The sequence below is a fragment of the Polypterus senegalus genome, chromosome 3, assembly GCF_016835505.1.
Source record: "Polypterus senegalus isolate Bchr_013 chromosome 3, ASM1683550v1, whole genome shotgun sequence".
Lineage (NCBI taxonomy): Eukaryota > Metazoa > Chordata > Cladistia > Polypteriformes > Polypteridae > Polypterus > Polypterus senegalus.
In genome coordinates, this window is record NC_053156.1 from 236,376,002 (window position 1) to 236,398,659 (window position 22,658).

At 36.7% G+C, this 22,658-nt stretch overlaps 1 protein-coding gene across 2 annotated transcripts in view; it reads right to left on the bottom strand.

The window, feature by feature from the left end:
- Positions 1-22,658, bottom strand: part of smyd3 (SET and MYND domain containing 3) — a 1,145,948-nt gene that overhangs the window by 183,273 nt on the left and 940,017 nt on the right. For both annotated transcript variants that reach the window (XM_039748800.1, XM_039748801.1), the window contains one exon: positions 17,099-17,201. In XM_039748800.1, coding sequence (XP_039604734.1) covers positions 17,099-17,201 — 103 coding nt within the window. The remainder of the gene's footprint in view (positions 1-17,098; positions 17,202-22,658) is intronic.

Consider the following 22,658-nt stretch of genomic DNA (forward strand, 5'->3'; position numbering starts at 1 on the left):
CATTCCACAAAGAAAACATAATAGTCACATGACTCCACAGTAAATGAATGATTCTCACTCCTGAGCCTTCTCAGCCAGATTAAATAGCCTGAGTGAGGGCTTGGTATTGGTGACATCAGGGTGTTTCCACCTCTTTAGACTCTACCCACAAAGAACATAGAGCATAACTACATTTAAAGAGACATTATACTATTATCACATCACATATATTTGGTAGAACAAAACAAAAAAAGGAAATAATAAAGACATGAGAAATAAAAATTAAACAAAAACTATAAAAGCTACAGTAGAGCATGCACTTAATGAGCTCACAAAATAAAAGAGTCTATTAAAAATTTGCCTTTATGTTCAACTGTAGTTGAGACTCTTATCCTTCAACCTGACAAAATCTTTGTCAGCTAGTGTGAGATGGTACTCGATGTACAGCCTTGCACATATCCTGAAATGAAAACCGCTTATATGGCTGCACTCATGACTGATAAGTTATTTCAGTGGGTTTCCATTTTTTTATGCAAAAAAAGAAAACACCCAGTCAGGCTTAAATTAAAAGATTTTCTTACAGAGTTTGTCAGAGTGTTTGACATTCCAGATTGGGTCCATAACAATTGCAGCATCCTCCTCTAAGACAGTGAAATTAAACAGGTCATTATGTATTGTCATATGAGGTGACAGAGTGCTTGCTGAACAGTGGAACTAGAGACGTAAAGGTGACACAAAGCTGTGGTCTGGTAAAGTAAGAACACAGAAAGGAAAAAGATTGCATTAAGAAATAAATTACTTGTTTCCAGTTACTACGAGTAGATTTCTAGTAAGAAATGACTAGATGGCTCTAAGAAAAGGTAATGAAAGGACCTGAAGATAATAGGGTGAACCAAAATTGCAGTCTGTGCCAGTCAACGTCAAATCTGGGACATCAAAAATATATCGAGCATTCACAGCACTGGTACATTCACAAATCAAAGTTAAAGGTAAAAAATATGCATATCAAAACCAAAATTAACTCTATCACTTGTCCTACTAGAACTGAAACTAATTAACACTACAGACTGTTGTTTATTTTTTTATCCAGCTGAAGGATAATCTCAACTCATGCTGTGACTGTATTTACAGTGAAGATTCTGATGAAATTACAAATGCAAAATCTGTGGTGACATGGCCCGTGATTCACATCTCATAAACAGAAAAAATAAAATAATTATATATCATGCACAAAAAGTTTCAAACACAGAAATTTTGGCACAAGCTACATTACAGGCAACAAATTAAATGTCAACAGTATCCAAGTCATTTATTAATTTTATGACATATAAGACGAAATTATGCTACCATTTATTTGGAGACTTTACATTTACATGTACTGTATGCATTATTCATGTATCCATAAATTAAACTTCCTTAAGTAAGTTGCTGGAATATAGAGAGACAACAATGGCTTTGGGTGCAGAACACAGTCCTGTGTAGGTGTTCTGACAAAAATCATTCATAAGAATTTTATAACTAAAATATGGACAAAGAGATTAGACTGAATCTTAAGTCAGAAAATACACAGAGGTCAAAAGCTAGAAGATATAAACTAATCAAAGGACACTACCAAAACGCTAACCAAAAAACTCATAGCCAAAAACGTTACTCTGATTGATATAGTCTTTTACAAAAGCATTATCTAAAAAAACAAATAAATTGTAGATGTTTGTCCAAAGAGTTTTCCACAGTTTCAGAATAATTATAAGCAACATGTCACCAGTTTTTTTTATACCAGTAGCCCCGATAACACAACATATATTGACTTCTTGGCATCACATGATGACCACAGGTGCCATTAATACCAACAAAGTTAATAAAACTTTGGCACCTGTCACAAAACAGAGAATACAAACATGTTTTCATGGAAAATAACAGAAATAAGGTTTAAAATACTGTATACAACATGTTGTAAATCTAAATAAATCCAAAAATTAACTAAAATAAATTCTCCAGTTCTGCAGTGGGCTGGTGCCCTACCCGGGGTTTATTTCCAGCCTTGCGCCCTGTGTTGGCTGGGATTGGCTCCAGCAGACCCCCGTGACCCTGTAGTTAGGATAAAGCGGGTTGGCTTATGGATGGATGGAATTCTCCAAAAATCCTGAATTATGACAGTTGGACACCGGTCTAGCAGCATTCTAATGTATATACAGTATTGTGGAAAGCATACCCCTGGACACAGACAGACCGACACCAGACTGTCCAAAATACACTTCTTTATTTACTCCTACTGCACCACAATGCCTTCAATCACCAACTCTCTTCCTTTCTCTTCCTTTTTCTCTTCTTCTTCTTTCTCTCTCTTGACCTCCTCTCCCCTCCTCACAAGCTTTATCTCCTTCCTCCCAACTCTGGCTCGTCTACTTTATTATGACCCGGATGAGCCCCAGGTGCTCCCCCACCGTCACTTCCTGGTGTGGCAGAAGTGTCAGAAGAACACCTGGAAGGACTACGGGTGCCCTTGGGATTACATCTGGCAGCACTTCCTGGTGTGGCGGAAGTGCTTCCATCCAGGATTCCCTAACTATCCGGGCGCCCCCTGGCGGTGGTCACGTCCTTCCATAGTGGTGAGCGTCCCAGGTCCATTCCCGTGGCTCCCAAAGAGACCCGGGCGGCTGCCCTCTCGTGGCCGAGGAGAGGAATCGTCCAACTCGGGGACTGTCCTGTCCCGGCATCCTGGCTGGGCAGGGTCCCCGTTCATCAGTGACAATATCCAGACTCATTCACAACAACCTGATTTAGCTACCAATTCACTTAACAGGTATGTTTATAAGAAAAACTGGACTACCCAGAGAAAATGCCTTGCAGACAAGGGGCAAATGTGAAAACAGCACACAGAGAGTATCTTTGTCAATAGACCAAAGTCTTTTCAGCTGAGCAGGGTATGACTCTCAATGCTTTAATCCACAGCTGGGCTACTGAGCACAAGGTTCAGTTCAAGAGGGGCTCAGTCTGTACTTGGTGTGGCAAAACCTTTTATAATGGCATGAACATTGGATAGGCCTTCATAACAGTGCCTTTAATTTGTGTAGTGTGTCAAAGAATTAACAACTGAAACTGTTGCACTGAGTGCTCCAGAGACAACTCCATGCTCAGCAAAAGATGGGCGACTGTAAGTTTATAGGCTACAGGGACATTTAGCTCAGTAGGCTAAGTCCCTTATGAGGCATGTACAGCTTTTGATGTTAAGTGGGATTATTTGGGGAGTGTAGCTGAAAGAGGAGATTAAATTAAATGTATCAAAGTATATTGTACAATCAACAGATATAACACCAGTTTGATATATCAGTAATGACTGATAAATCTAATGACCAGCTCATATGCCAAAAAGGGCAACCTTTAAGTATCAAATTTCAAACATTACAATATTTGTATTTGTCGAAATAATTTATAATATGGACATTTTTCTTTGCTTGTTAACTTCAATTACAAAATCATAAAACAATAATTTTCCTTCCTTATGCTATGAGTATTAAACTAAAGAAACTTACTGCGGAAGCAGACACAAACTTGATCAATTTCCCTAATAAACAGATTAGATGTGACGGGAGAAGTCACTAAGAAAATAGTAATAAAAATGAAGATGATTTTTTTTTGTTAAATCAGCAGAGGATATGATAAATGACACACTCTTTATACTTTGAAAGTCTTTGTGACAAAGTGAACTGAGTGAAAATGATAATTATCCTGTATGAGATTAGATCTGATTGGAGAGAAAAAGGGAACACTGATTACAAGGCTCAGACTTTAACTGAAAAGCTGTAATCAAGTTGACTGGAGGGGAATTGGATCCTTGAGAATGAAAGAGACAGAGAGTTAAAATGATGAGTGAGTTATCCAGACTGCGTGTGCTCCTGGCAAATGTTCTGGAAATGTTAATGATCAGAGTTAAAGAAAGATGTAAATCTAAAATAGTGAATATTAAGCAAATATTGAAAATAGCAAATGTTACTGGATGACAGTCATACAATAGTGGAAAAACACCTTTCAAAAGAAGTTTTAAAAGTAGATATTTTCCTATGTTCTTGACTTTGGGACTGGTCCCAAGCGTTGGCTTGACATTCAGTTGACACTCTTTATATGTCCCAACTTTGGTATTAAATTGAATAGGGAGCTGGTCTTGAACTCCTACACTGTTATTTATTTATTTTTTTTATTTTCCTCCAGTTTTTATTTTCTTCTTTAATCTTTTATCACATTGTATATTTTTTAAAATACTAATTTTCATTTTACTTAATCTCTTGGCTATGTGTTTAGAGCTAATACTGTGTTCACAATTACAAACACACATTTAAACCGAATACTAGATGTTTAATATAATGTTCATATGGTCCCAGGTGTTTTCTGCCAATATGACTCTTCATCATGTATGTTAGGGTATAAAATCAGCATGTTACAATTAAAATAGTGACAACCAGCCAAACTAACAAAAAGGGACAGTAGAAACAGAACCAGGAAGGTAATGTTAGAGGCTAGAATGGACAAAACAATAAAGAATAAAGTAAAGCGAAGTTTTAGACAAGCTTTAGTGGATAACATTGAGACAAATTGATAGAATAATAATTTGAAATTTAAAGCATAAACTTAAAATTAAAATCTTTTTGGCAGATTATTACCTAGCTATTCACCTTGTACAGAATCATATTTTTGCTAATCATCAGGGAAATTGAAATGGCAGACTCTTATTATTGACTAAGAAGGCTTTGTGAGTGTCAATAAGTGGAAGTACAATAAACAAGAAAGTAATGGAATTTGTTTTGAAATTGCCGTGATTAAGTGGAGCAAGCTGTCAAGCTGTTGAGCGAACTTGCCATTGAGTGAGTTCATAGAGGCCAATGGACAGCCTAGTCGCTTCTGGTCATGTGATCTGGAAGCTTCTTTTTGAAAGGATGGGTGGAAGTCAGTTTGCTTACAGGTAGCAAGACAGATGAGACTGCCACCAAGTATGAGTGTCAACTCCTTAAAAAAAACAAAAAAACTACCATCCTCTGTGGTGAACAGGATTTATGGGAAAAAATAAATGTATACAGAAAATGTCCTAAAGATTGGTAATTCTAACACTGAATTTGAGAGATCCTTTTGGCAGAAATATATATTTTTTGGACTAAGGTATGAATTCTTCCTTGGTCACCCAAGTTTTCCAACATAGCCAGACTAATTTATCAGTCAGCCAGACTAGTTTATCTTTGCAAGCTATTCAGATATACTCTAGACATACTGGTATTGAACTTCTCCTCGCTAATAATAATAATAATAATAATAATAATAATAATAATAATAATTACAGAAGAATCCCTATTTAGAATTTTTCTAAAGAGAGACTAAAAAAAGTGTTACATGAGTTAAATGGTCACTGACTTGTCAGGATCTCATTAATACAGATCTGGGTTCACTATGTTTAATTTTCTTTTACATGTTCACTGCAGTTATTTTTACAAGTTATGATCCAGTTTGAACATTTCCTGATTTGTTCTATTAGATTCGTGGAATTATTATTGCTCTTTTAGTTCTTTCAGATTGAAATTCATTTTAAATGAATGCTGCCATGCTTTTGATAGCGACTACATAATTCTTAAACTTCAAGAGCCTGAAGCCCAGTTGTAGTACAAAACGTTCAACCTTGCACTGAAGAAAAAATATTCACATTGCAGCTAAATTACCGTTTGTAACTTATACCGTTTGTGACACAAATCTTTTTTTATTCAGAGATCTGTCATCAACAAAAAACATGGAAGAATCTTTCAGAAATGAATGTTAGATTTTTTTCTGTTTATTATTACTTTTCTAGTTTTTTTTTCTCTTCTCAAGATTCACCTTGAAGTTATTTTTTGCATAAGTTATGGAAATTTTATCTACATGATTGTACACTATGTTACTTTCTTGAAATAAAATTAAAAAGAAGAAATGATTTTATAGTGTTGGCAATCAAAACCTCAACATCTTGCTGCCACCATTTCTGGCTCCTCTTATCATTTCTACAGGCTTCCACGTATAGATATGACAGAGATAACTGCGCTCAAAGCAACAGTTTCAATTTCATGATTTTCATTTCTCTTTCTTGCCATCATGAAGTGACAAATTTGCAGATGTCATGCACTGACACGATATGAAGTAGAACAGCACATTAGAACGCATCGGTATGACAACATTTTTTTTTATTTGTCTTATGTAGGTGGGACACATTCGGGTTAGGTATCTGTAAATACCTGTCAAATTTGGATCGCTTACAAAACTTATTTGAGTACTTAAAAAAATACATAAGGCAAAAATCAGAATAGAATTACTTTCAGCTTCAGAATGAATGTAGCCTTAAAACAGTTGTGCTTATCTAGACAGATGTTTTATTTATACCAAGAACAACAAAAAAAATTGCTAAAAGCAGGACATCGCTTAATATGGGAACATCAAATCTGGGATCTGTACTTCTGTATATCTGAATTTATTTTTTCTTTTTTGTTCCAAATTCAGTGGGATTATCCCCCACTCCTTTTCCTGCATTTTTGGATTAATATTTTACTACAATTACTACAAATAACCACCATCAAGGGGTATTCAAAATATCAAAATATCACGAAACAACATACTGAAATAGATAAAATTAAAAAAAAAAAACACTGGAGATGCCATTCTAATGTGCTTATCATTAATCTTCATTTTGTTATTTCTATTTATCTACTTTAATATGTGCTTCATTTTTTAAATGAACAGAATAACACAACTAAAAATAACAAAAAAAACTTTACAGACTACACTAGCACTAGTGCTACAAATATGAAAAAGCAAACTATCAAGCTGTTTAATTTTTTAATGCCATGATAACAATCACCAAGACCCCACACAACAATGGCATTCAGCGGAGATGTAACAAAGGTATAATAGGCAGCTCAAAAAGTGCGCTGGTAGTTTAGCAAATCTTCACTGTTAAACTCATTATTCATAAACTGAATCTGGAAAAACAAAACTGTCTGAGTAGCCCTTTATTTCACCACATAATATTTTAATTGAAAACAGAAAGCATAAAGAAATCACTATAATAAAAAATAAGAGTATTGTTCCTGGCTTATAAATTACCCTTAAGCATTTTACAGAGCACTGTGGTCATGTGGAATTTATTTCAAGTACAACTATACAGTTCTTCTAGTAACCAATCAGCCCCAACATTTACTTAATTCTTCCCATTAAGAGGTGCACACTGACTTTTGTTCTGGATTTACTCCAAAAACTAGTGACAGATCAAGAACAGGTTATGGTTCTTCTAGATTTCAGCAGAGTTGTTCATCTTTCTGCACACACATTCTGTGATATCCTTTGTGGTTTTTATCTCAAGTGTTACTGACAAATGGGAAATGTTAGAGGCAGCCATCCTGTATTGTGTGAGTCCTTCCTATATAAAACATTACGATTGTAAGTGATTAATTGAGAGCTCTAACTACTCTGCAAATCGCAAATAACTGTCAGACCTCAGACCAAATTTACACAGCTGGAAACAAAAGTTTTCTTTTGTCAGACACTTGACCCCTCTACAAGTCTGCAGAATAGCTTTTAAAAGGACAGCCCTTGCCTGACATTTGAAGACATTTAAAAAAAAGCAGTAAGTTGGTGGGCACAGTCACACGCTGGCTAGCACTACCACCTCACCGTGACTGTGTGGATTTTTCTCCAGACCTCACACCTAATCTGGGACAGAGTGAGTTTTATTATCTCCTATACAAACAAATTGTGACTAGTCTGATATAAGGGACTTAATCCAATCAGGCACAGTCCCAGAACAACCAAGTCACATTCCCATCTAATCAAACAAGAGGGTGTGGTGTGACAGATGGTATCAAAGGCAACAAGGAGGTCTAGAAAGATCAAGATGTTAGTAACTACTGAGTCAAGAGAAATAAGAATGTCATTCAGACTTGGCAATTCAGACTTAGGCAATTTCAGAACAATGTTCAGTTGTAAACCATAATTGAAATTAGTCAGGCAAATTGTATATCGTATTGTTGATATTGTAATTAGGTAAAGACAGCGAACACTAGAAACTTAGCAAGAAATGGACAGTCTTAAATTGGCTAGATCACCTTCGACGTTCATTGGCTTTTTGGGAAATGATGTGACAGTAGCAACTCTTAATTCAAGGAATGAAAGCAGTGGTAAGACAGGTTCTAACAATTACAATGAAAATAGAAGAGAGGTATGATTTTTTAACTTTTAAAGACAGATACGGGAAGAGGATCAAGAATGCATTTGGTGAACATCATTTTGACACTAATTTGTAAATACTGTACATTCTACATTTACAGCAGTGAAACTTAAGAAAACAACAGATGGCAGACGATTGGGATATATCTCAGGTGAATCAGAGGAAAGAGCAGAAAATAATGCAAAAATCTCCAGAGTGGAAGAACAGGCTGGGTTGTTAATATGTTTAAGCAATTTATTGTGTTAAAAACAGGTCACCAGATATATCATTAACTACTTAGGAAATGTATGACGTTCTGTTCTGATGTTGTTTATACAGTTGACTGTATAAGATTTAAGTGTTATTTGCTTCTCAAGTTGCCTTCCTCTGGCTTAAAGTGCACGCAAGTCACTTGTAACCTTTGACTAGATTTTGCAAAGGAGACAATCTGTAATTTTATTGGAGCAACCTAATTTAAAGGACCTGGAAATGCAGATCTGTACTGATCAACTGAGTCAATAACTTGAAGCTGAGGAGCAAAATTGAAGAAAAGATCATAATTAATATGACTGATATTCAAAAATGAGATAATGAGTTTGTATGAGGAATGAGACAATGACAACTTTAAATCAAAGATATTGAGTTTATGGTAAAAAAAATTACTAATTTCAGTATCTGCAAGATTGTCCATATTAACAGTAGTGGTGCAAACTAATCCTCAACTATGACTTTTCTTGTGTGATTAATGTGTAACTAGCTGCGAAAGGTTCAAATATCAGAAAAGCTTGCTGCATAGCTACGACTAGAATTGTCAACATGAATTCTAATATCACCACACAAAATCATGAAAGATGAAGTGAGACTGAGGAACACCAGGAGTTTAAGTTCAGTGAAGAACACAGGAACGGACTTAGGAGGCCACCAAATAAGTACTGGAGAATTTTCAACACAGGACATTCATAAGATTCTTGTTTTACATGGAAAAGCTATTTTACTAATTAATAAATCAGATGTATAAGTGACATTATTTAACAACCTATCTGGAGAACACATATTACGATTTAAATACAGTAGATCCTTGACATACGACTGTCCTGATATGCAAACAACTTGATTTACGACCAAAATTTTTGTTTTAATTTACGACCAACATCTTGCGTTACGACCCAAATGCGGAACAGCCGAAAGCATTCGTAAGCATCAGTCAGATACATGTGTTTGTGGATGTAATTTCGGTCAGTGCAGTGATTTATCTATATATATAATTCACTAAGACCATGGCAAGCAAGACGCATAATTGCTAAGGAAGGAAGAGAAGGTAACGAAGATAAAGGAAGCGATTGTTAAGGGATGTTAGCTAGCGGGCTGGCGCAGCACATGATGATGTCATCAGGCTGAGTCAGCACCGGCTTGCTTTGGAGTGTATTATTACAGCAGTTCACAACACGGCCAGCTTTGAACTGAGTGCTCGACTACTGTCCATATTAACTTGAGAAACAGCGATCACAATCGAAACGAAGAAGGAAATTGTGCAGAAATATGAAAGTGGCGTTCGTGATTGATCTCGCTAATATGTGCAGCATGTCGAAATCCACCATCTCGACAATTTTACAAAGAAAAGATTTGAATAAGGAGGCTCCTTCTAAACAATAACCACCTTCCGTTTCATTCTCTTCCTCCACCCTTCCTGCACCCTAAAGATGTCAAATTAAATGGTGAGTACAGTATGAAATTGTTGTTTCTGGTAGGCTAGGCACTTTTTATAACTTTTTGGTTAGTACATTAGAAAAAATTATTGATGTTTTGGTAAATTATGCGCATTATACAACCCTTTTTTATTATGAAAAGGTTAAGTAAGTGTTGCTGTGGGAGGTTCGGAGAGCATTGACTTATAACCAACTTGAGTTACAACCAGCCCTCGCGAATGAATTGAGTTCGTAAGTCAAGGGTCCACTGTATTAATTTTAGTGACAAAGCTAACCCAATCCAGTCCAAAGCAGTAACTCTCTTATTGTGTAAGGAGCATATATTCCAACTGGGCAAATTTTAGTGTTAGGATATGTAGTCCTTGTAGTCTGAGCAGTACTCATTTGAGTTTGACACAAAAAAATTATTAATTCCCTAGATAGATATTTATGATGAGTTGATGCATCTATAAGATCAAGAAGAGCAGATCACAGTGGTAAAAGAGCAATGTACATTACAAATACACTAGGCAGGTTGATGAATATAAAGTGAGCAGTTAACACTTCTGAGTATCTCGTAGAAGTTAAGAACTTCTTCATTAAGTTACAGAGTAAAAAGTTCAAACATCAAAGCTGTGATCATGAATACCTGATCACCAGTTAGTCCTGGAGTAAATACGTCCAAAAACAGCAATGAGATTCTGGCAAAATTTGAGACCATTTATTGAGAAGCTACCACAAGAAGTCAACAAATACAAAGGGCAGAATCCAACAAGTTTAACATTTAATTGAGAGGAAGGAAACAAATACATCAGACAAGGAACTGTTAGACACGGCTAAATGGGAAAGTGAGAACTCACTTTCCAGCACTGGAAAATAAACAAGACACACTGGGAGATGGCATAAAAATAGGTAAAGTGTAGCAAGTGAACTGTAGGTAAATTAATAAAGCCAAAGTGCAAAATAACTGGTCGCAACAGATAGTCCTGAGATAAGGTAGATGAAGAAGCTTAATAAACAGTAGATCAAGTCACAAACAAACCCAACAAAACAGACACCAGCGAGAAGCAGTAACGTGTTGCGCATAGTGTCCATTCCTTCTTCTTTTAGTTTGGAAAGAATCTTTACCTTTGTTTATCCTTTTACCAGATGAAAACTAAGGCAGCTCTTCACTTAATTCAATATAGTTGTGATGAGACTATCTAGACTGTGCAATGGTCAGGGCTGGCATCTGTGAAAGGTTTGTTCCTAAACTGTGCTCAGAGCTACAGCAATAGGCTCTGGATTCCTCAAATCTCACACTGGACACAGTCTAACACATAAAATGTAAACTGTATAGCTATCCACAATCTGTATAGTTATTTATGGGAATTCTCTGCCCATACAATCCATATTTTAGATAAGTCTGAGGTATGTCTTGCCTTTTCTAACATCTCTGACATTGATTCCTTCCAGTCTCAGTCACTTAAAAGTACTGACTATAAATGGAAAGCCTTATTTTCCCTGTCTTTTTGATCTTCAGAACACATGCACTTTCCTTCTTTAGGGTGTATAAATGGTGATAGTAACTGCCTCAGCCAGCCTTTTTGGTAGTAATGCTAAAAATTACAAGCATATTACAAAGGCTACAACAGGAACATGAGCCCCAGGAAACTTAAGAGATTAAATTCCACATAATTAGAAAGAGTAGGAAAACTGCAGACGGAAAACAATCTATATGACAGTATGCATAGCGTTTATTAAATATATTCTTGATTTATTACCAGTTTAGTATCAGGTTCTTCTGGTGTAGAAAGGCAGTTGCATCTCTCATTTTCCTTAACACTGATGACGGTGAATACAAATAAATCATTAGAATAATGCTAATCCTGAGCTGATGACAGAAAGTTATTAGTGCCAGCAACTACAGCACATAAAACTAATATTCATCTTCTTGTTTTAACATATTTCTTTTTCAGCTATTGTCAGAAACCTACTAAAGAAACTAAATCCTGTTGAAAATAACCACGTCATGTGCTTTTAAAAGCGACATTCTTGTCTGCCAGAATTACATGTATTAGCCTCAAAGCAGTACTCACCATAAGAGTTAAGTTTCTGAAAAATGTAGAAAATCAATCTACAGTCTGTAATATAAAAGTGAAATATTGCATCTTACATCAACAAGGGCTATGATGAAAACTTGAATTAAAGTAAGTCCTAAAAGGGGCTTATTTATCTATACTCAAGGAACTAAACATAAAAAAACAAGGGAAAACATTGGATAGAAAAATGATTAAAAAAAAAAGTCAATATCATGTTTCCTTCACTGATCAATGCATTGTTACTCAGGTGATCTCAAAGATGACTTCTTGCTGACAACTTCAAGAATGTGTGGGAGGCTCAAACATGGTATTTGCTCAATGGAAGAACAAAACAGCCACATTTAAACAAACAAGAATATTCTGAAATATGTCTTCTTGCATCACTTGACAGCGGCAGAATGTAAAATATAAAATAGCTGCAGTTATTTTGAGATATGTCAGTATCATAGTTATCAGAAGGAAAAAATTGCATAGATTACTTTATTTAATTAAAATAGCCATGAAACCATATTATTGAATCTGATGGAAAAAAAAAAACCAAACAAATCATGACCGATTGATTGCTTTAATATGGAAGAAGATCTGATCACTGCCAGACTTTTTGCCTTTGTTAGAATGTATGGCCAATGTCAGCTCCCCAATGAGTCTCTCAAAAACTGCTCTTACCCTTTTGATTTACAAGGATTACCACCACATGACCTACCCCAATTCACTCTCATTGACTTTTGAAGAGGCTCTCACCATTATGGATTCATTTTAAATAAGGTATCTGTCAAGGTCCTCTCCTTATATTGAGCCACACCTGCCTTTCACATCCTATCAGAATATATATAATTCTAAAACAATTATGTCTTAATAAATAAATACATACATACATACCGGTAACATACATACATACATAAATAAGCATTCCAGGTATCTGTTTGGAGTTGAAGGCTCCTCTCTGTGCCTGTAGGTTTTCTCTGATATTATATATGATATACTGTATTTTAAGCTGATCGAGAGACTTGAATCTGCCCTGGTATAAGTTAGTGTCGTTGTGTATCATGTATTCACTTTGCAGCACGTTCATAGTCATACTCACAGAATGGACTCAAGTTCCCAAAAACCCAGTAACGGAATGTGCAAATTCAGGAAGGGGATGAATTGACAGACATTTGTATGCTATGTTTGCTGAGCATTAGGGATAGAATCACTGTACTGGCATTAGTGTTTGAGTGCAACAAATACTGTGTTCACTATCATCAATTTGAACAAATAACCATTTTGGAAACTTTGTGGAAATAAACTCTAAATTTAGAATACTTCAACTGACTAATACTTTAAACAAAGCTCCAGAGAAAACCTTGGAAATGATCCGAACTGATTTTGAATTTTGACTTTGCTTATTGAGTTCAAACTTTGTTTTACCCTTTGGGGTATAGTGATGAAAAGATTATGTTTTGACTAGCAATGTTTGCACTATGAATATAGTTTTGAAAGTATGGCTCTTGATTCTGCCATCTAAAAAAATACACTTTATGTGAGCTGTGTCTAAATACCTTATATGGAAAAACTGACAAAACTCTGATATCTTTTACCATTCTCTTACTTTAAAAATACTTCAAGAGTCATTTATGCTTGAGTTTGAAAAAGGAATATTCTTCTTCACTTGCCCCTTCTCATAAAGCCACTTACAATTTTCCTTTTAGCAGCTGGTGTCATGTTTTGTAGACATATTGCTTTATAGTGCTGTAGTAGTTTGTATAAATATTACATGCACTCACTGGCCACTTTATTAGGTACACCTGTTCAACTGCATGTTAACATACTGTAAATATGTAATCAGACAATCACATGACAGGAGCCCAATGCTTTTTGGCATGTAGACATTGTCAAGACAACCTGCTGAACTTCAAACCATGCATCAGAATTAGGAAGACAGGTGATTTAAGTGACTTTTTGGTGGAAGAAGGGCTCGTCTGAGTATTTCAGAAACTGCTGATCTACTGGAATTTTCACACACAATCATCTCTAGGGTTTATGGAAGATGGTACGAAAAAAGTAAAACATCCAGTGAATGGCAGTTGTCGGGGCGGAAATACCTTGTTGATGCCAGAGATCAGAGGAGAATGGCCAAATTGGCTCAAGGTGATAGAAAGGCAACAGTTACTCAAATAACTATACGTTACAACGGAGGCAAACAGAAGAGCATCTCTAAATGCACAACACATCGAACCTTGAAGCAGATGGGCTACAGCAGCAGGAGACCACACTGGATGCCAATCCTGTCTAAGAACAGGCAATGGAGGCTACAATTTGCATGAACTTACCAAAATTGGACAAGAGAAGAATGGAAAAATGTTACCTGGCCTAATGAGTCTCGATTTCTGCTGCAACATTCGGAAAGTAGGATCAGAATTTGGCATGCCTTGTAGCAATGGTTCTGGTAGATGATGATGTAATGGTGTGGGGGATATTTTCTTGGCACACATAAGCATCATTTAAGTGTCTACCTGAGTATTGTTGCTGACCATGTCCATCTCTTTATCACCACAGTGTACCCATCTTCTGATTGCTACATCCAGCAGGATAATGCACCATGTCACAAAGCTCAAATCATCTCAGACTGGTCCCTTGAATACGGCAATGAGTTCACTGTACTCAAATGGCCTCAACAGTCATCAGATCTCAGTCCAACACAGCACCTTTGGGATGTGGTGGAACAGGAAATTTGCATCATGGACGTGTAGCCAAAAAATCTGCAGCAACTGTGTGATGTTGTCATGTAAATATGGAGCAAAATCCCTGAGAAATGTTTCCAGCATCTTGTTGAATCAATCACACAAAGAATTACAGCAGGGTGAAAGGGAAAAGAGGGTCCAACCTGGTACTAGCAAGGTGTACCTGATAAAGTGGCTGGTGAGTGAATTTCCCCTTACTTCCTATATTAAGGACCTCCCTAGTTTTCATCATTAATTCCAACAAATTCCAACAAATTCCATTCTGAAATACCGTAAAAGTTTAAGTATTATTAAAAAGACTCTTTGAAGTGCACTCATTATTTAAAAACATTATTATAGTGCTTTGTTGATTGGAATAACTGGCTAAGTAAATTAGCTGCTTGACCAAAGACATGCTTGTAGGTTTACTAGTAATATAAAACACGTCCAGTGAGCATGTGAGTGTGTGTGGAATTGAGTGTGCCAAGTGTAACTGATATTCTATCCAGAGGTGGTCCCCACCTTACACCCTGGGATAGGTTCTGATTTGTTCTGAACGGTAGAAAACTGGGTAGGGTAATGGATATACAGATTGGAAACATTACAATATTACCACCGTGACCAATAAAACAATTAAGCAATTTTCTCTTCCTGATATATCCTATGGTAATATGGTTCACCAGCATTTTGAGCTACATTTTTGTATGAAAATGCACTATATAAATAAATGTTGTTGTTGTTGTTCACTTTAGTTAGCAAAAGAAAATCTGAAAACTTGTGGGATGAGAAATCCAGAACCTTCAATGATTGTTCTTTACTTTTTCAGGAAAGAGCCAGAAGAAAACGTTGAGAAGAGATGTTCTAAGGACACAGCCAAACCTAATCTTAGAAGGTCGGTAAAGACACCCAGAGATCTTAGAGGCCTTCTCATTTTTTTACACTCCCTAGAAAGGATGACATTGCTGACAAAAGTCCAGTTCACCTTTGTCATTTAAAGAGAAGAAACACCACCTGAAATGGTGCCCTAGACCTACTAAAACGACCATCGATGATATAAAAAATCGGTGTCAAATATTTGCTAATAATGTTAACCCAGTATATTAAATTTTTTATATTTTTATATCTGCAGGACCATATTTTGGTTAACTAAGCTCCACCATGGTCATAGGGGAAGTGGGGAACTGGAGCACAACACAGGAACTAATAGTGGACAGGAATCTAGTAGATTAACATCCATGACAAAAAAAGCCCCATTCATAAAGAATCATGCTCTGTTCTGTGAAAGCATGAATGTGATTATTATGGTATATTGTACAAAATGAACAGATGTAATATGACTGGTGTTTCAGTTCCACAAAACGCTTTACTTAATTATTAGCACTATCCACCCATTATCCAACCCGCTATATCATAACTACAGGGTCCCAGCCAACACAGGGCGCAAGGCAGGAAACAAACCCCGGGCAGGGCACCAGCCCACCGCAGGGCACACACACACACACACACCAAGCACACGGAGGAAATCCACGAAGACACGGGGAGACAATGCAAACTCCATGCAGGGAGGACCCGGAATGCGAACCCGGGTCTCCTAACTGCGAGGCAGCAGCGCTACCACTGCGCCACCGTGCCGCCCATTATTAGTCCTACTGAATAAAGAACTACCTTCTGAAAATTTGTGAGTTTTAACTGCAAACAATAAAGCACTTCTGGCAATGCTGTTTTAGTGTCAGTCAGTCATTATCCAACCCGCTATATCCTACCACAGGGTCCCGGGGGTCTGCTGGAGCCAATCCCAGCTAACACAGGGTGTAAGGCAGGAACAAATCCCCAGGCAGGGCGCCAGCCCACCACAGGGCACACACACACCCAGCACACACTAGGGACAATTTAGGATCGCCAATGCACCTAACCTGCATGTCTTTGGCCTGTGGGAGGAAACCGGAGCACCCGGAGGAAACCCATGCAGACACGGGGAGAACATGCAAACTCCACACAGGGAGGACCTGGGAAGCGAACCCGGGTCTGCTTACTGTGAGGCAGCAGCGCTACCACTTCACCACCGTGCCACCCCTGTTTTAGTGTGCTTGGAACAAATTACCTAGCAGAGCTCTATAAATTTCTATTACATTATTACAAAATATATCAAGAAAACAAAGGTTTTATCTTGGTTCTTACTGAAAATAATATATGTCATGCCTATTTTTTTAAAACTTGACTTGTTTGTATGGAATGTTTTTTAATTTTAATAAAATCAATAAAATGCAAGAAAAAGAAAAGAAGCATATTTATTTAGAGAGTGCATTTGCAATTGTTACTTTTAGAAGTCAAAGGCACACATACTTCTTAGGAAGCAGCAGATGAGAAACAGGAAACTATACGTTGGCAAAATGCTGCATCCCTTTAAATGTGAATTCAAATACGAAAATCAATAATTACCTCTTCACTGGGCTGGATCTCTCTTATTGCACGCAGAAAGAGATGTTTTCCTTCAAACACAATCAAACAATTTGGGTCACAGTCATGGTTCAGCAAAGACATACTGTGGAAAATGAAAGATGAGGCAAAATCAGTGAAAACACAAGGGATTGTCGGTGGCTAGAGGCATGACTATTTCTGTCTTTAAATGTGCAGTAAGAAACTATAATATGTGACATCTTGGTATTTTCACAAACGTAACATGCTCTTAAAAGAGCTGCACAAAATTCTTGTTGTTCAGCTGGGATAACATTTCAATAGATCTCATTTCTAATACATCCAGACACAATTGTCGTACAATTAAACACATTTAACATATAAAATGAAGATTCACTTATCATCAAACCAACGTTTTCCAATTGAATGTCATGGGAGGCAGAGCCTATCCTGAAACTATTCAGATAAGGTAGGAGTCAGTCCAGTCTATCAGTCACAGGGCCAAATCTTTTAATCAACATCTCTTACTTTGAAATGTAAGAGGAAAACCAAGGTACCCTGTTGAAAACCCAGAAAGACACACAAGCCCCATACAGATAGTGATCCTGCCATATTTGACACCAGGACTGACACCAGATTACATATAAGTAGAGCATTTCAGCCTAAGTAATCATTCTATTCTCAAAAGATCTGTATAAAAATATTATTTAAAGGTATTTGCATTCTTTAGTAGCTTGGCACTGCAGTATAAATAACCACATGCTCCTCAAACAATGGCATCTGAATCCCTGAAGCACAGAAGAACTTTTCATTTGAGCCAGAATGAGCACCATTAGTTCAGCTACTAAGCTCTGCACTTTAATCTGTAGTCTTTTGTTAGATTTTTTTATTCTCATAGGATTTTGGATGCATTTAAGGTGATGATCACAGATACATAGCATCCTGGCTTTAAAATGCTGAAGTACTGCCTTTTGTCTGAGGGGGACACATCATGCAGAACATTTGATATACTCAAAACTAACTTTCCAAAATGATCATAGTAAATAAATCATTGAGAGCCACATATTAAGTTATTCAAACTGAGGTTAAATTAATGACACTGTATCATGTTTATTTATAACAGCTTTAAAATAAAAAAAATGTTGATTTCCAGTGATGGCATACATCATTTCACTGTGGTGGGAGTATTGCAGGAGACATTCTAAAATACTTACTAAAATAATGACACAGTATCATGTTTATTTATTTCAGCCTTAAAAGATGCTGCTTTTCTATGCTAGCACATATTATTTCATTGGAAATATTTCAGTGGACATTCAAAGTACACGGACTGTGATTGACAGCCCACTGTTCAGATCATTAGCGGCTGGTGACAAATACACAGGGTACTTCAGTGCTTTCATTTTATTTAGTTTACAAGATGACAGCATCGTGAACAGCATCATATAATTAAAATAAAGAATTTAGTGTAAGCATAAGCAAAAAACATATAGATATCATATAGCACTTATATAAAACATACAATGAATATAACCTATAGTTTTTGTTGAAGTATTTGTAATATATATGATTTATTTGAAATTTACCTACAGAAAGTGCTATTACAAAAAGATTTTACTTTTACCTTCTGGTCCTTATTTGAAATGATGCTGTGTTAAAAAAAAAGTATCTATTCATTCTTATGTTGTTCAATAAATCACAGCCGAGTCAAAATCTCTTCAGAGAGCAAAGTCAACCAGTCTTTTATTTTGTATACAGTACTGCCACTCATAAAAACATCATTACAAGGTGCTCTGGATGATACATTGGAATTCTAATTCACTGGATGTTTTGCCCTTGGAAGAGATACAAACTTCATCCAAATTCACATTATTTCTGATGTTGCATCTTGCCGCAAAAAATAAATGAAATAGAATTTAGTCAAGAAAGTTGACTTAAATTCAATTGTGCTTTTCCCTTGAAAGGCAGTACAATTACACATGTTTATGAAAAGGACCTGAAATTGTACCTGCATCTAAGCCTGTGCAATCATTTATAACAAATTGTTTTCACTGTATTGACTGCAAACATAAGACTGCATAATAAATACAGCAAGCATTTTATAAAGTACTGCTTATTTTACTGTATTACCAAAAATACCACTTTACATTTTTTTCTACTTTTAACAGCAAAATTACCTAATTAATGTTATTAATGGAGGGTGGGAGTAGCTAGTGCTTCTATCTGACTGCTCCACAGAGGAAGGACCAATTCTGGCCAAGTCTGGTGGGGGTCTGCATGTCCCTGTTATGTTATGTACTGGTGATCCCCTTTAAAAATCAACTTTAGCAGTATTCAAGAGAACTGACATAAGTAAAAGGATAATGATTTATTATAAAAAGGACATTATTATAAAGATGCATATCAGTGTTAGAGGAAGTACAGAAATGAGCTACTAGGAATGAAATTTTATGAAACAATTTAATTGTTTAATCTTTTCACCTGGTGCAATAAAAAAATCAAAGTGCAATACAAAACTAGCACATGACATGATGACATTGATACAAATTCTGAGCATGATTATACAGTAAGTAGTAGAGTAGATGACAGCTGAATTCTTCAATATGAACACTGGAACAAAGGTGGAAGTTGGTTAAGTATACATTTTGCATGAATATTAGAAAATATTCCTTAAGACAGAGAACAATAAGCATATGGAGTAAGCTATCAAGCAGTATTCTGAGTAAGCTGAAATCTCTGCTAGACATTTTGTTGAAGGAGACAGGTGAACTGAGATTGAAAAGCTAGTTTGTGCTGAATGGCCTGTTCTCATCAAACCTTTATTATTTGTATGATGCCAGCATGCATGTTCCTCTTACCTGGTGTGACAGATAGAGGGCGCTATCGTCCTCTTGAACCCTCAGACTATACACCAGACACCAGGTAAAAGTCCAATAAGTTGACTTTTTATTAATACACAGTGCATAAAGCACCCTCCTCTCCACAATACTCATACAATTAACAATACACAATCAATAATTACAATCCTCCACTCCCAGGCGCATTGCCACACTGCCACCCAGCTCAGCTCGACGTCTGGGATTTCCCATAGTCCTTTTATATCCCCTCACCCGGAAGTGTTACGATCCTTCAGTCCACGTGACCTCCTATCACTTCCGGGTCAGATCAAAAGTACTCTTCTTCATCCCGGAAGTACGTCATTCCTCCTGTCACTGTGACTAAGACGTACTTCCAAGTTATAGGGCACATACGATTCTCTGGGCCTCTGTTGGCTCCTGTGGTATCCAGCAGGGATATAAAAGAAAACTCCACTGTCCATGACTCCCTGCTGGTATTCGAGGCACCTCCATGCTGCAGGGAGAGCTCCACCTGGCAGCCTGGGGGCATTGGCTGGGATGACTGGCTGGCAATAGTCCACACTGGATATTGTAATTAATATAATCTGGTAATATATTAATGAGCAAGTTGTTGTCCTATACCTGTCTAGAAAACTCAGCTACAGAACATTATCAGCATCTTCAACAAATTTCCTGTCAATTAGCATTTCACTTTCCTAAAATAATTAAATGCCCTAGATTATGTACTCACAACTAATGTCTTCTACTTGAATTAAATCCAGAAGCTCATAAAGTTCTTTCCTTCCAATACACAATACAGTGCATCTTATTTTTAAACAATTCAAAATCAGTTAACACTAAAACGATTAAAGTGAGTTCCATTGTAAAATGCTCAAAGATCTTTTTCGTCAGCAGTAAATACCTTCCTTTCAGACAATCAAGAATCCTGTGGAATAACATTCACCCTAGAAGACCACCAGAAGCTAACACAAAACTTGCCCTATTGCCCTTGACATTAAATAGAATGTTTCTACTATGAACGCCAGTCCTTCTATTGGGAGGCAGGGTTGCATGATGTCTAAAGGATTACAGTAGTTCAGAGCCATCAGCATCAAAAACCAAGATTATTATAGTGCATTTATTTTGTAATTATTACAGTGGCACTTATCATACTTTCATTGTTTTACGAGGTTTCAAAGATGACTATCAAACAAAAAAACAAGAAAGTAATCTCATTTATAAATTTCACTAGTAAAGCAGCTTGATGTTCCTGTGACAACAAATATTATTAAAAAGTTTAAAGTCCATGGAACTGTAGCCAATCTCCCTAGACATCGTGCAAGAGAATAATCAACCCCAGAATGGGCAGAAAGATAGTGAGAATGGTAGACAAAAAGACAAAGGCAACTTCCAAAAAGATACAAGCTGAACTCCAAGGTCAGTGCTTTTTGAGTGGCAGTGGGATCAGTGGAAAAACACCCAGAAGGAATCCAAACATTAAAAACATTAAAAAAAGCCAGACTGGAATTTGCTAAAATGCATATTGAACATGGCACAATGCCTCTTGGAGAATGTCCTCTGGACAACTGAGACAAAACAACCTTTTTTGGCAATTTACATTAGCTCTATGTCCACAGGCAAAAAAATAAAGCTTTCGTGGAAAAGAACAACTTATCTACTGTGTTGTGAAACATCCTGTGAAACATGCAGGAGGCTCAGTTATGTTTTGGGGCTGCTGTACTGAATCTGGCATGGGGTGCCTTGAGTCTGTGCAGGGAACAATGAAATCTCAAAATTAACAATACATTCTGGAGAAAAACATACTGTGCAGTGTCAGAATGCTCGGTCTCGGTCACTGGTTATGGATCCTCCAACAGTATTATAATGACCCAGAACACACAGCTAGAAGCACCCAAGAATGACTCAGAACTAAACACTGGACTACTCTGAAGTGGCCTTCTATGAGCACTGATTTGAATCCTTTCAAACATCAATGGAAATAACGGAAACATGAAGTTTGGAGAAGGCCCCCTTCAAACCTTACACAGCTGGAGCAGTCTGCTCAGGAAGAGCAGGCCAGACTACCTGTTTTTCATTTGTGTTTTGATTGGAAATATTCTGTTGAATCAAAACTATGAATCAAAGTCTGATTTTGTTAAACGCAGAATAAACAATGATGGGTGTTAATTACTTTTGTCAGATTCAACTTATTTCAGAAACAGCTGTGGGTTGTTCTTTTCGTGGAGGGGTACCAATAAATTTGTCCACGTCAAATATGATTTGTCTTATGTTCTTATTTTGTCTAGTATGTCACTAATTTACAGCTAGTTGTTCTTTATTTCATTGTTGATAATGTTATACACATAGAACATTATTAACATTACAGTGATCCCTAGCTATATCGCGCTTCGACTTTCGCGGCTTCACTCCATCGCAGATTTTAAATGTAAGCATATCTAAATATATATCACAGATTTTTCGCTGGTTCGCGGATTTCAGCAGATAATGGGTCTTTTAATTTATGGTACATGCTTCCTCAGTTTGTTTGCCCAGTTGATTTCATACAAGGGACACTATTGACGAGAAGCTACTCAATCAGAGCACATATTACATATTAAATAAAACTCCTCAATGATATATGATATGCTTCCCGCGCGGTGCTTCGCACACTTAAAAGCTCAAAAAGCCTGTATTGATTTTTGATTGTTTGCTTTTCTCTGTCTCTCTCACTCTCTCTGACATTCTCT